At 25.5% G+C, this 15,000-nt stretch overlaps 1 protein-coding gene across 2 annotated transcripts in view; it reads left to right on the forward strand.

Moving 5' to 3' along the window:
* LOC118447244 (A disintegrin and metalloproteinase with thrombospondin motifs 7) overlaps nucleotides 1-4,170 on the forward strand; it is a 17,173-nt gene extending 13,003 nt beyond the window's left edge. For both annotated transcript variants that reach the window (XM_085662970.1, XM_085662971.1), the window contains exons 16-17: nucleotides 933-1,102; nucleotides 3,494-4,170. In XM_085662970.1, coding sequence (XP_085519096.1) covers nucleotides 933-1,102; nucleotides 3,494-4,158 — 835 coding nt within the window. In that variant the 3' untranslated portion in view covers nucleotides 4,159-4,170. The remainder of the gene's footprint in view (nucleotides 1-932; nucleotides 1,103-3,493) is intronic.
* Nucleotides 4,171-15,000: the final 10,830 nt, after the last annotated feature.

Genomic DNA, 15,000 nt, shown 5'->3' on the forward strand with positions numbered 1-15,000 from the left:
AATGTATATATATATATATATTCAAGTCACATACATACTTAAATAGTATTTATATATAAATAGTATTAATAATATTATAATAGTATTAATATATTATATATATATATATATGTATATATATATCAATATAATATATATATTTATATACATAAGTATATATGTGACTTTTGAAGTCACATTATATATTTTAAGTATATATTAAATATATAGATATTTGTATTTTCTATATTTTATTTCATTTTATCGTTATACAAAAATTATTTGTTAGTACGTATATGTTCTTAATATTATTTCTTTTTTGGTTTTTTTTTCTCAAGTTTAAATTATAACTTAATATGGTATAATAGTACAGTGTAATAATATATTATACCGGGTATTCAAAAATTAAAAAAAAAATTTTATCTCAAGCCAAAACACGAAATTTTTCTTTAGAAAGATCGTTTAAATAGAAGTTATTTGATTTTAAGAAAAAATTATTATGACATTTTTATTGCATTTATTTTTTTGTTTTATCTAATATAAGATAATGTCAAGATAAAATTTGTTTCTTGTTTTTTTTCCATACAAAAAAATTTTTCTTATTAAAAAGCTTTTACATAATGGCTATATACTCTATGTAAAGAGAAAGAGAGAGAGAGAGAGAGAGAGAGAGAGAGAGAGAGAAAAGAAAAACGAATAATTTTTGTTTGATATATGCTTTTTTTTCTCATTATGAGCCCAAAAAGAAAAAAAAAAAAACTAGAAAGGTTATAGAGGAAGGTTTAAATAAAATCATTAAGTAAAATTGTTTCGATTTTTATACTTTTTCTTATTTTAAAATCTCATATTGATTTTGATAGTAAATATTTTTTCTTCTTTTTTTTTTTTTTTTTTCCTTTTGATTTGACACACTTCGAACATATCGAATATATCAAACGATATATCACCTTTAGGTGGAGAGTAAGCCAGTGGAGCAAATGTAGCGCGTGCGACGGTAACAAAGGCACCAGGCATCGTAAAATTCAATGCGTGAGAATGAGTGGTCAACCAGACGAGGAAGCCATTCAAGCAAATTTCGATGCCTGTAAGGGTCGCGTGCCACGACAAACAGAGGAATGCGTTGGTAAAGAAAAATCTCATTCGTATGCATTAATTTTCTTCTTAACAAGAAATTTATGAAAATGTCTTTTACTTCTCTTTATTTTTTTTTTTTTTTTTATTATTATTATTCTTTTTCTTATATATATATATATAATATATAATAGAAAATTAGACTAAGGAAATTTTTGTTTTGTTTTATTTAATCATCGTATAATTATAATATATTTGTAAAAAAATTAACGAAAAAAAATTATATGATAAAGAATTTACAATATATATATATATATATATATATATATATATATATATATATATATATATATATATCGTATATTTTATTTCTTCTATTGATAATATCAGTAATATTTTTCTTTTTTTTTTTTTTCCTTTTATATAACCCCAATTAATATCTTTATAGAAGAATAAATTCTAAAAAAATTGAAATAAATATCGTTTCGTTTTATTTTATAATTTTATAATTTTATAATTTTATAATTTTATAATTTTATAATTTTTGTTTTAATAATTATTAATTATTTTTTATTTCTTAAAAAATAAAGAAGAGAAAGATTGTATAAAAAAATTTTTAATTATCATATTTTATTTCTTCTTTCAAAATTAAAGGTACACTTTTATAAGTACGTATTAGTATAATTAATGAACATAAAATTCTTCAATCTTGATTGTCACGTAAAAAAGGAAAAGCTCTCGAAGAAGATTCTTTTTTTATTCTTTTTAATTTTCTTTTTTTTTATATAATTCTGAAAAAATTGGGATAAATAAATTTTTATTTTACATTAATTAAACATTAGTAATTAATGTTTTATTTATTAAAAAATAATGAAGAAAAAATCCATGCAAAATTATTAATTATCATAATTTTATTTCTTCTTTAAAAATTAAAGATACACCTTACACAAGTACGTGTTAGTATAATTAATGAGAAAAAAAAAAATCTTCGGTCTTGACCATTGTCATGTAAGAAGGAAGAGCTCTCAAAGATCTTTTTCTTATTTTTTTCTTGTTTTCTTTTCTTTTACTTTTTTTTTTTTTCCAAGATTTACCAACCAAGCGAACTTTCGGTGAGTCTCTCGCCTGTCACTTGAAAGTTCAACCAGAGTCTCTAGCATTTAACATACATATACGTGTGTATACTTGACCTCGGTTATGCCAACCTCTCACTTAATTTAACTCCATACGAATGTTGATTTTTTCTTGAGATTTCAAACTTTTCCCGTCTCCATCTTTCTTTCATTTTATCTATCAATCTATTTATCTATATCCTTTTCTTGAATTTTTAATTCAATCTCTATCAAATTAAATTACTTTGATTTCTTTTTTTTTTTTCTTCTTCTTTTTTTTTTTTTCTTTTTTATTTTTCTATCGTATTTGATTTCATTTCATGTCGTTATATTCGATCTGTTATTTGTTTTCTTTTTTTTCTTTTTTTTTTTGTTTTTCGTCCTTTTTGCATTCCTTTTGTTAAATAGGAATTTTTTTTCCTCGGAATTTTTCTCATCTCAATATAATTGTAAATTAAGAAATCGTTTATCTTCCTTTTGCGTATTACATATTTTCTTCTTTTACAGATTTTACAAATTCAAATGCAACTTTTTGCAAATTGAATTGAACCATTTGCAAATAACACTTATCATTCCACGAATCGAATTCATCCTTTCGCAAATCGAATTCATTCTTTCGCAAATCGAATTCAATTTATTCAATGTTACTGATGATTTTTTATATATTCATTATTATCGACAATTTAAGCTTTAACGATAAGCCTTAATGATATCTTTTTTTTTTAAAGCTTAATGATATAAAAATATTCTAAATATACGTGTATCAAGTTATTTTTATTGTGCATAAGTCATTATTTCTTCAATTATCAAAATTAGAATTTTGATTTCAGTATTTTCCGAATAAAAAATTAATAATAATTAAACTTTGACAATCATTTACAATATAATATTTAAATATAATCACATTTAAAAAAATATTGAATTTGATGTCGATATGATATGAAAAAAATTCAACTTATCAAAAGAAAAATATTTTGAAAAAGATATTCCGATGAATTTGTTTAGTCCGATGAGTTTTTAATCATTATTATTCAAAGAAATATTTTTATATGTCGATATATTTATGTATCATAAAAATTATGAATTTCCTTCAACGATAGATTTACATTTGACTATTATATGTATTCATAGTCGAAACTTAAGAAAAAAAAAAAAAAAAAAAAAAAAAGAAGAAAATAAAATAAAATCGTAAAAAAATGCATTTCGCAAAATGAACAAATTCGATTTGCAAAATGGCGAATTCAAAGCGAAGCAATTCATTTTCCTACTTATATATCTATATCCTACAATTATATATCAATCGTGGAACTATTTGGTCGTACTTTTTCTAGGAACGAGACCGTGTAAGAAAACGTGCGATAAGAAAACTCGAGAATCTGGAAGGAACGAATTGATCGAGGACGACGAAAGGGATGAAAATTTAACGGACGATGATCGACGTAAGATGATCGATAGATTTGTGGATCTTGGTTTGGCACGATATCTAGAAAATATTCGTGCCTCGACGAAGATCATTGGTAAAAGTAACGATAAAAACGAATCGAATGATTTCCGACGATTTTTACGAGATTGGGTGATGAATTCTGAAGAGGAGGAGGAGGAAGAGGCAGAGGAGAAGGAAAAGTTAAGAGAAAAAATGATAGAAATTGAGAATAAGAGAAAACGTACCTGTGAATTGTCAACTGTTGAGACAAATTTCACTACCCCAAAACCAGGATCAATAATAAAAGATTCAATTCCTGAGGAAAATGTAATATTGATGAATGCACCCTACAACGAAGAATCATTATTATCTAATCTATCGGATAAAGCTTATCAAGAGGCCGGTGATTTAGTTGGAATGAGTATCGATACTAAACACAAGAAAACTTACAAAGGAGCGGAAGCCGTTAGATTGATAGAGGAACTCGTTAATAACAAACAACCGAAGAACAATATGTCCGACGAGAAATTGGCGATACAGAAATCAGAAAATAAATCCGATCTAACTTTATAGCTTTATTTTTATTTTCTCGATGCCTGTTTTTTTTTCTTTTTTTCTTTTTTTTTTTTTATCTATTTATTTTTTTTTTTTTTCTATTACTATTATTAAGCTCGTCGTCATTTAATACCTATAACTGTATCTATGAACGTTAGAACTTAGAAGTAAACATTATTTTAATAAACGAATTTAATAAATAAATCGAGATATATATTTATTATTTTAATAAATATACATCTTCGTATAAAAGAATTCTTTTCGTCTTTTTGATTAACATAATCATATAGATTAATTTTAACGTTAATAATTAAGGTTATTATTTAAATTATTTTCCTAAGCCATAGCTATGCTGAATGAAACGCTAATATCTAATCTATCGGATAACAATCGATCTTTTGCAAAGTTGAGCTTCTTTACAAATTTAATGTTTTTTTTTTATTTTTTCTAATTTTTTTTTTTAAGCTTTTATAATAAAAATAAAATCAATTGTAAATTGTTAATAAATTAAAAATTTTATTATATTTGTATAACAGTACTTCTCAATTAGAGAACCTGTTGCAATATTAATTACAATTAAACAACAACTGTATTTAATTTTGATGGATTGCAATGTTTACAGCGAGGTGAATTAATTAATTATAATTGATAATATAAATGATCAATATTATAAAATTTCACAGTAAAATGAAATCGAAGTGCAATTATATCGATATTTAATTTTCCTGGAATTCTTACAATTTACTGTAAATGTGGTTTGAGGTTGAAACAAAATATACTCATCGTCGATTGTTCAGCATTTAATTTTGATAAGCTGTGTGTGATTGTAATTATAAATTCGAGAAAATTATTAAATATATTTGTTCACTACGTGTTATTTCAAAAATATGAAATACGATAAACTCGATGAAAAATTTTATATTTATATATAAAAGGATGAATTTGATTTGAAAACGGATAAGCATGATTTCGAAAAATTTAGATCGCAAAATTTCTATGTAAAATTTTTAATTTTTTAACAACGAATTTACATTTGATTACATCTTTTATTATGAGCTTAAGAAAAATAAAAAAAAATAAAAAAAAAAGAAAAAAAAAAGAAAAAATATTTTTGATTTGCAAAAGATTGAATTTGATTCGTGAAGAAATGATTGATTTCGATTTGCATAAAATTCAATTTGTAGTGTAAAACACTTTATTATTGAAATGTCAGGTGAAAAAGCACGAAATAAGGATAAAAATTTATCAATGTTATTCGAATATTAGTGACTAATCGTAAAAGAAAACAATATGGAGAATATATAAAGTTTGTTTCGTGAAGAAAATTAGTATAATAGTCTAAAGTACAAAATTAAACTATATATGATATATATATATATATATATTAATTATTATTATAGTACATTATATATAGTATACTATAGTATATTATATATAGTATATTATATATATAGATATTATATATATTATATATTAGGTTGGAAACTATGAAACGGGCGTTGAATGAAAATAAATAATTAAACAAAAACGCCCATTTCATAGTTTCCAACCTAATATAATATATATAATATATATATATATATATATATATATATATATCTACATATAATAGATTATTAAATTGTATATAAATAATATTAGAGTTTGTCCGTCCATTAAAAATATAATATATTATATTTCTTTCGTAATACTTGTGATTATATCACGTTCGAAGTTTATTTATTTATTTATCTATTTATTTATTTATTTATTTATTTATTTATTTATTTATTTATTTATTCCTTTCTTTCTTTCTTTCTTTTTCTCTTCATTACTTTATAATGTTTTAAAGACTAATGAAAAATCGTAAACGCATTTTGAATGCGTGTTTTGTACGAGAAAAGGATTACTTCAGGTTATCGTCCAACGTTTTAGACCGACAAGCGATTAACAATGGACTACATTTGTACCGAAAACAAATCGAACGAATGGTTTTTAAAACGTCCTGGTTATTCTGAGAGCATCGCAGAATAATTTAGATGGTTCTTTCGAAAAAAAAAAAAAAAAACAAAAAAAAAAACAAAAAATAATAATAATAATAATACCAAAAAAAGAAAATCGAAACTGTACACTCGGAGATTATCTTCGATAAGAGCTTTGCGAAACGTATTATCGAAACGATTTAAAGGAAGATATTATAGGATCGCTTAAGATACATCCTTTTCAATGAAATAAATTGCCATTTTTATCTAAAGCACAATAATGTTTGTCGTTTAAGACGAAACATCAATTGGATATTTAATACGTTGCAAAAAAAGAACGTAAACAAAAAAAATGAAAAAAAATATTGACACTGATTAACTACGTACGTGTATCGTGCGTTCTTATCTCGTTTTTTTTCAAGAATTAGTGTACTTTGTATTTATAATGAAGAAAAAAAGAAAAAAAGAATAAAAAAAAAGAAATAAATAAATAAATAAATAAATAAATAAAAAAATGAACAATAAAGAAAAAAAAATAGGAATATTAACGATAAAAACATCTGCAGATTTTACCAAGTTCGAATCCTTGGACTCGATCGATTTGACAAGATTATCGATCATTCGTCGAAGTCGCAAGAAAAAAAAAAAGGTGGAAAAAAAAAAGAAAAAAGAAAAATCTCCTGAGGAAAAAATTTGACATTAATATCGTCCTAGAGATCTAATGATCGTTCTAATCAAATACACTAACAAAGCAATAAAATGATCATTATAACCGTGTAATTGTAAACGTCTACGCGGAATGTAAAACCTATGACGTCGAAAGATTGTATTTATTTTTTTGAAAAAAAAACAAACAAAAAAAAAACAAGAAGCAAGAAATAAACAGTCGAAAATTAATTAATTAATTATTTGTGTTCGAACGAAACGAAAGGAAGGCGATACATACACATGTACATATATACATACTTATATACATACATATATATATATATATATATATATATATATATACATAAATACATATATACGTATGGATTTATTTACTCGATGATACGAAACGAATGATATAGGAAATTCAAACTTGGAAGAAAATATTATTTTAATAAACGAATTGAAATGAAATATACATATGTATCTTTTTGAAAGAGAATATATTGTTCTTTTTTTTTTTTTTTTATTTTTTTTTTAAACGAACTCAATCATTAGATATATTTTAACGATGACGATGTTAATAACGTTAATATGAAAACTTTTATTTCTTTTTTGTCGAAAATAATGACTACGTTATTAATTCAATCATAATCTTTATTTCGACATATTTAAATTTGTTCGATCAAAACTGTACATATCCGAGGATTCAAATTTCTTCCTTATCAATGAATGATGATAAATAAATAATTTTCGTTTATACGTAATTTATTTAATTCTTCTTTCAATATATTTTTATTACGATCATAGACGATCGATTATTAATTAATTTTATTAATATTGTATTAGAAAAATGAAAAAGTCGTTTTCATTTTTTCCTCCTGTATTGTTCGTATATATTTAACAGCATCCATTCCGACCAATACCAATTCCGTATCGTTTTCTGACGTTTTCAAGGTAAGATCCTTCGGCAAATTAATAATATTATTATTTTCATCGCGTTCGATTATAATGGTAAGGGTCAAATTATCAATATATTCCTTATCGATCACGAGTTCTCCTTTATTAATGTCATCAAGGTTAACCGTAGTCTCATTGTTAATTAACGATTTATCCTCATCAATTGAGATATCCTCGATGATACGATCGATTTGATTTATTTCGGAGGAACATAACATTGACTCTTTTGGTTTTGGTCCTTGACAATAGTTATCCGGTATAATATCGACGTCCTGTTCACCATGACCAATTGGACGTATGCATTTCACTGCTCGTATCTTTTTACACGTTGCCGTGCAATTCTCGCAACCTTGCCAATCGCCTAACATCCATCTGTTTGATAATAATCAAATTGGATTGATCGTTCGAAGGAAAAAGAAAAAAAAAAAAAAAGGAAAAAAAAAGGAAAAAAGGAAGGAAAAAGTTTCCTCGTTTCAAAAAAGTTCAATTTCGTTCTACGAAAAATTTTAACAGATAAATGAACGGACATATTTTTTTCGCGCGTAAAAGAAAAAGAAAAGAGGGCGGAAAAAAATTGAACGCCTTTTCGAATGAAATATATGATATAATTAATTAATTTCATTAAATAAGAGATAATTAAAAATGACCTGGGTAAACAGGGTGCTTGATCGCACGGTCTAACTTTCACATCCGGTTTTGTTAGATTTTTGCAATTATTCTCGTCGACCATACCACCGATTTCCTCTATACAACGTGCCTTCGAGACCTGTTCGCCGGGTCCGCAAACAGCTGTACATGGTTCCCAGTCAACAAAACCCCATGAGAATCTTCCCCTCCGTGGTTTATCTTGTTTCAATCCCAACGAGTATTTCAAGGTTACATTTTCCACCGGGTGTACCTTAAATTCATAGTATCATATTTAATGTGATACCAATTTAAGAATTGACTCATATTTCAATTATATAATATGTCACTTAGAGATTTGAAGATTTATCTTAAAAAATAAAAAGAAAAAAAAAAAAAGCCATAAGAAAAGAAAAGAAGGAAAAGGAAAGGGAAAGAAAAATCGAAATCAACAATTTCATCCAATTGGAAAAAAAAAAAATAAAAAAAAAGAAAAAAAATTTCCTTCTCCCGATAAAATATAATCCGTTACGGTTGTTAGATCGAGATAAGTATTTTCTCATAAATATGTTATATACCCTCAAATACCTCCTCATAATATTTCTTTGGTTAAAGAATGCTGTTAATACGTTTTAGTACACCGGTATTTACGTTATACCATAAGGTTATAAATTTAGGATAAAGGAAAACTTTAAATGGGTACTTCGTACGATAAAAATATTTAATCGTTCTAAACGATTCGAACTAAAGAATAAGTCTTGTTAAGAATACGTTATCCGTAATGCGATATTTCTACGTTCCTGGTAATATAAATATTGTAACTACCTACGCTTCATCGTATGTATAATCTAATCGTTTTAGTGTTACGTATGTACGTGTTAAAGTGTGCGTGACACTCTCATGTACGAAACACTTCTCTCTTACTGGTCAGAGATACGATATCGCTGAACGGCACTGTACTGCGCTACGAGTAATTAGACGACTGCATTCTCATTATATTTACCAATATAACCAAGTCTTCCGTGACGGGTCCTGGCACATTTAAAGCTCCCTGTCTCGGTCTTATCATACCGAGCCACGCCTTCGAGCCTGCCACTTCGTACATTCCTAAGTGATTTCTGAAACAATCGAGTCATTTATTTCTAAAAAGAAAAAAAAAAAGAATTCTATACGATCGATTATTCCGAAATTTCAGGGAAGAAAAGAAAAGGAAAAGAAAAGAAAGAAAAAAAAAGATATATATATATATATATATATACATATCAATTAATCATATTTACGATTATATCTTTTTACGTTCGATCCGATATTTTTGCTTTATATTAAAAAAAAAAAAAAAAAAAAAAAAAAAGTAATAAAAATCAAATCCTCACGTTCGATCTATAACGGGTGAACGTTAAATATTCTATATTTAAATTAATTATATTAAAATATTCTATTATTATGTATTTTTTTTTTTTTTTTTAAAGACTAGTCATTTCGATTGATTTTGATAGAAATAGCTGTTAAAAGATATTCGATTTTTCTATTATTGAAAAACTTGGGAGAATTTTTTTTTTATGCTCTTTTTTTTTTTTTTTATACATTCCTTGAGATTATTATAAACAATCACTGTATGATGCTATAAGCGATAACAAAATTAATTTCTTTTTTTTCTTTTTTTACGAAATGATAATAAAATGATATGAAATCTGAGAATTATGTCGCCATTAAAATTTTAGAAGGATGGAAAATATAGATTTAAGGTTTAAATGTGTTGGATGAAAATAATTTTTGAAAAAAAAAAAAAAAATACAAAAAATTATATAAAATTTTATACTAAGTGTCGACAGAGACGTACGTGAATTTGTCAAATTTTAGATTTAATGTTTAAATTGAGAAAACGTGTAAAAATTAAAAAACGTTATGTCAATAATTTTCTGTATAAAAATAATGTATACTCGTTTAATTGGAAGAGTATAACGATATAACGAGTTTATTTTTTTCTACATAATGATTATTTACAAAAAAAAACTTTCAGAATAATTTTCACGAAATGAATAACATATATATATATATATATATATATATATATATAGATTTATTAAAGAATAATGTAATTTAAAATTTATTGCGAGACAAAATATTAAGATGAAATAATTATACTTATATTTATTTATTAAAAATTATGAATAAAAAGGGTGTACGTTTCAATTAAAATTTAAATATAAATACGTAATTATTACAAATTTTCAAAATTTGATAATTATCAAACTTCAAAATAAATTCATTCATTGATCAATCAAAAATATTATATTTTTAAGATAATAATTATTAAAAAAAAAAAATTCATTAGATAAAAGAATTACATATAATGAAGTTCCTAGAAAGATCAAATGATTATATTATTAGTTAATTATCAATATTTTTCTATCGATTGTAATGCAAATAATTAAATATCACGAAATTAGTAAAAAAAAAAAAAAAAAAAAAAAAATAAAATAAAATAAAAAGTAGAAGAAATGGATTTACATCACTTTCGAAATGAATGAAATATTTTCGATTCATTTTTTAAAAAATTCGTGTCACTTTACAACACTTAGATACGTTATTTTTATTTATCATAAATTATTATCATCATCATCATCATCATCATCATCATCATCATCATCATTATTATTATTATTATTATTATTATTATTATTATTATTATTATTATTATTATTATTATTATTATTATTATTATAAATTAATTTTATTTAAGTTAACTCATAATTAAGTACATCCTTCTTTTTTTTTTTGACTTTTTCTCCCTTTTGATCTCACACACACACACACACACACATACACTATATGTCCTTCAATTTAATTTCCTCTAATAACTTTATTTTTTTCTAATAGGATTTTTTTTTTACCCATCGATTAAAGTCGATCCAGAACTCTTAGCTTCTACTATAATTCTCGACTTTGTAGGATGAGTTAGTTCAACTCGTATGTTTCTTGAGCCAGCGGGTACGTCTACTATCTTCCTCGGTTCTGACATTATCGAAAGATTTGTATTAGCTATAGGATAAGAGAGAGAGAGAGAGAGAGAGAGATAGAAATAGAGATAGATATAGATAGATAGATAGATAGAGAGAGAGTTATTAGACGTAATTAATGGCTAATTAACGGACTTGATTGGGCTTGGATTACGAACGTTCCTTCCTTGATCTTGCAGGATGTGCTGTCACCTCGACAAACGCCGCAAACATCTTCGACCGCGTTGGATTCCATATCGAGATCGCATGGTATCTCTCTGCAGACGCCAGATACGCAGATGTCGCGGATACCTCTGTAGCATGTAGTACCATCAACGACCTTTGGCCTTAATGACGTTACCAAACCCGTATCGCTTAGGCAGTATAGGGAGCACGGATTTTCGGAAGCTTTCAAGTCTAATTGCGAGTTTAATCGTTTTGTATTAAAGAGAACGAGAGAAAGAGAGAGTGAGTGAGTGAGTGAGTGAGAGAGAGAGAAAGAGAGAGAGAGAGAGAGAGAGAGGCTAAGAGGGGAAAAAGAGGGGTAAGAGAAAGAGGGAAAACGATCTCTTTAAGCCGTTAGAAATGCCCGGCATTTCGTGATTCTACGAATCGCGGGCTCCTTTAATTCCTTACTAAAGGCCAATTTAAACCCAACCTAGAAACTATATTCCAATGGGCAATCGGAGATATAATTAAACACGATGAACGGTTTTATTATTATTATTATTATTATTATTATTATTATTATTATTATTATTATTATTATTATTATACGCCTCATCTTTAGATTTCTATTGAGTCAATGAAGTAACCGAACGTGACGAATTTTATTATTGTAATTGTATATATTTGAGATTTTTATCATATTTCTTAAAAATTCTTTTTAATCGAATATCTGATGTCGATTGAAGGCAATAAGATTTTTTCGATATCGTTAATTTCAAATTGGATTTATCCTATATCCTATATTAACAAGAATAATAATTCATCTATACGACGATAATTCATCTGAAATTTTATAGTTTTAATCGAATATAAAATAAAATAGTCTTTAAATAAATATAAAAAGTAAAATAAAAATAGAAATAAATATAAAATAAAAAAAGAAAAAAACAAAAGAAAAAATAAATAAAAATAGTCTTCATAAATAATCTGATAATTCTTAATCTTATAACGTATCATTTTCTATTAATCTATCTTTAAATCAATGTTACATATTAATAAAATTTACAAGATTGATATGTCTATCGTAATATAACCAGTTGTACCATTTCAATTGATAACTAATTGTTATCGGTTTTTATGAACAAACGTTTCGTACAAAGTTCATTAGAGATTAGATTCGTTAGGAATTAGATTTAAGTGGATACGGAATGAGATGTTGAATGAGATGGGATTAGATTTTGCGAAATAAAACGTAATACTTGTTGAATCTATTTAACAGCGGGCCGATATTGTCAATGTCAAAATTTGGAATTCATAACAATGTTTTTCTTTTTCTTTTTTATTTATTTATTTATTTATTTATTTATTTTTTTTTAATGAAATACAATACTTTAAGCTTAACTTAATATGATGTTGTTTACATCGGTCATTAATTCGCAAATTCGTCGTGATATCGTTAATGGTGATATTATAATTGGCCCATTAATTAGATGTTTCTGTATTTTTTTTTTTTTTTTTTTTTTTTTTTTTTTAATAATTCGATATATCAAAATATCAATGAATAGATACATTATAGACACGAGTTCGATTTTTACTCTTATTTTTTACAATTTTCGTTAAGCTTAAGGTATCGCGATTTTATGATCGAAAAAGAAAAAAAAGAAAAAGAAAAAAAATTGTTACTACTTTCGTGTCATCATGAGACAACAGTGTCCTTTACGAAATAACATCGATATATATTTATATTAGATATCATACCTTTCAAAATCAAATAACTTTTATTCTACATAATTTTATTCGTTGTCATAAAAATTTATTTCTTCGTAAAGAAATGGATTTGTTCGTAAACGTTCGTTTATGGATAACACTACAATCGAATATATTAGATATCGTGTCGTTTAAAACGTCACACCCGTTATAAAATGATATACATGTTATTTATGAATGTAAAGTAGTTTACAAAAAAAAAAAAATTAATAAATTCAATTAATGACAAAAGACAAATTTGAAACATACTTTCCGGCAAATTATAAGCTATCCATCGATGAATTTTTCCATCCTCTGGAAAGACCCAATCGTTGAATTCATTGCATTGAACGTCTCTGAACGATGGTGCATCAATTTCGCAAGGCTAATTGAAACGAATGATAAGTATTGAAAAATAAACAAAAATAAAAAGAATAATTGAAAAGAAAATTTCTGATAGATCGCACAATTAAAAATGAACTCACATTGGTGGCACAAATTTTGTAACGTTTTCTTATACCGGGACAATAAGTACCGCTATTGGTTGGGCTTGGATGATCGCATCTTCTCATTGCAAAGGCCACTCCGGATCCACAACTACGAGAACATCGACTCCAAGATGACCAACTACTCCAACCACCATCGATCGCTCCTAATCGTTCACCTATCATGACGCACTTCATGTTATAACACCACTGCAATATCAAAATTGATCACTTTTTTTTTCACATATATATATATGAGAGTTTATTTTGAAAGTTGCCTAACTCCATTTGTCAATTTTTTTCCAGTTGTTATAATTACATGTACAACTTTATCTTATTTATCAGTAAAGCATTTCAGGTTGTTTATATTCCGAGCAAATACGATAATTCTTGACACATAAGTTTTCAGAGTTAGTTCAATAATTTAACCGTTTACTTTGAAAGTGGGCTAACTCCATTTATACTTAAATCAACGAATGAAAATGAAAATTTTAAAGTCTTGAATTTATTATCACGTCGGGGTAGACCAAGAAAGTTCGAAAATATTGTATTGACACAACTGTATAAAAATATCAGACAAATTACAATAGCAAAATTCAAAGACATAATTGACCTATTACGATATATATCACCGGAACATCATGATTTCTTTAAATCTCTTTCACACACACAAAATCTAGATGAGTAGTAAATTGTTTTGTAATAAATTTATGTTTGTAATTTTGTACGTTATGTAGTTAAAAAATCTTTTGAATCGCATAAATTATGTTTTCGAAGTGTTTTAAAGATATGTCAAATAAATTGAGTATTGTTTTTTTTTTCAATTCGAAGCATCTTAAATTATGTTGAATGGACTTGGGCACCTTCAAATTTTATAATGAATCTGATTGTTAATTTTGAAAGTGGCCTAACTCCATTCTTGATAAGAAAACGCATATTATTCACTTAATAATTGCCACTATTTTAATAGGAACTATAATTTTAACATCCTTAGATACACTTAAGTAGTATAACTCATTAGTATCCTATACGTATATTTTTAAATTCATTGAAATGCAAACCTTTAAATATCTCGATTTGAAGATAAATGGAGTTAGGCCACTTTCAAAATAAACGGTTCATATATATTTTTTTTTGTTTGTTTGTTTATTTGTTAGTTTGTTCGTTTGTTTATAAAAAAAGAAAATATGTCGAATGAATTAAAAATTCGTCAGCGTTTTTTTTTCATTTCAAATAATAGAAAGAAACATTATCCAATTACAGTTCTAT

This window comes from Vespa mandarinia, chromosome 20, assembly GCF_050613455.1.
Source record: "Vespa mandarinia isolate Hongniang chromosome 20, ASM5061345v1, whole genome shotgun sequence".
In the NCBI taxonomy this organism is placed as follows: domain Eukaryota; kingdom Metazoa; phylum Arthropoda; class Insecta; order Hymenoptera; family Vespidae; genus Vespa; species Vespa mandarinia.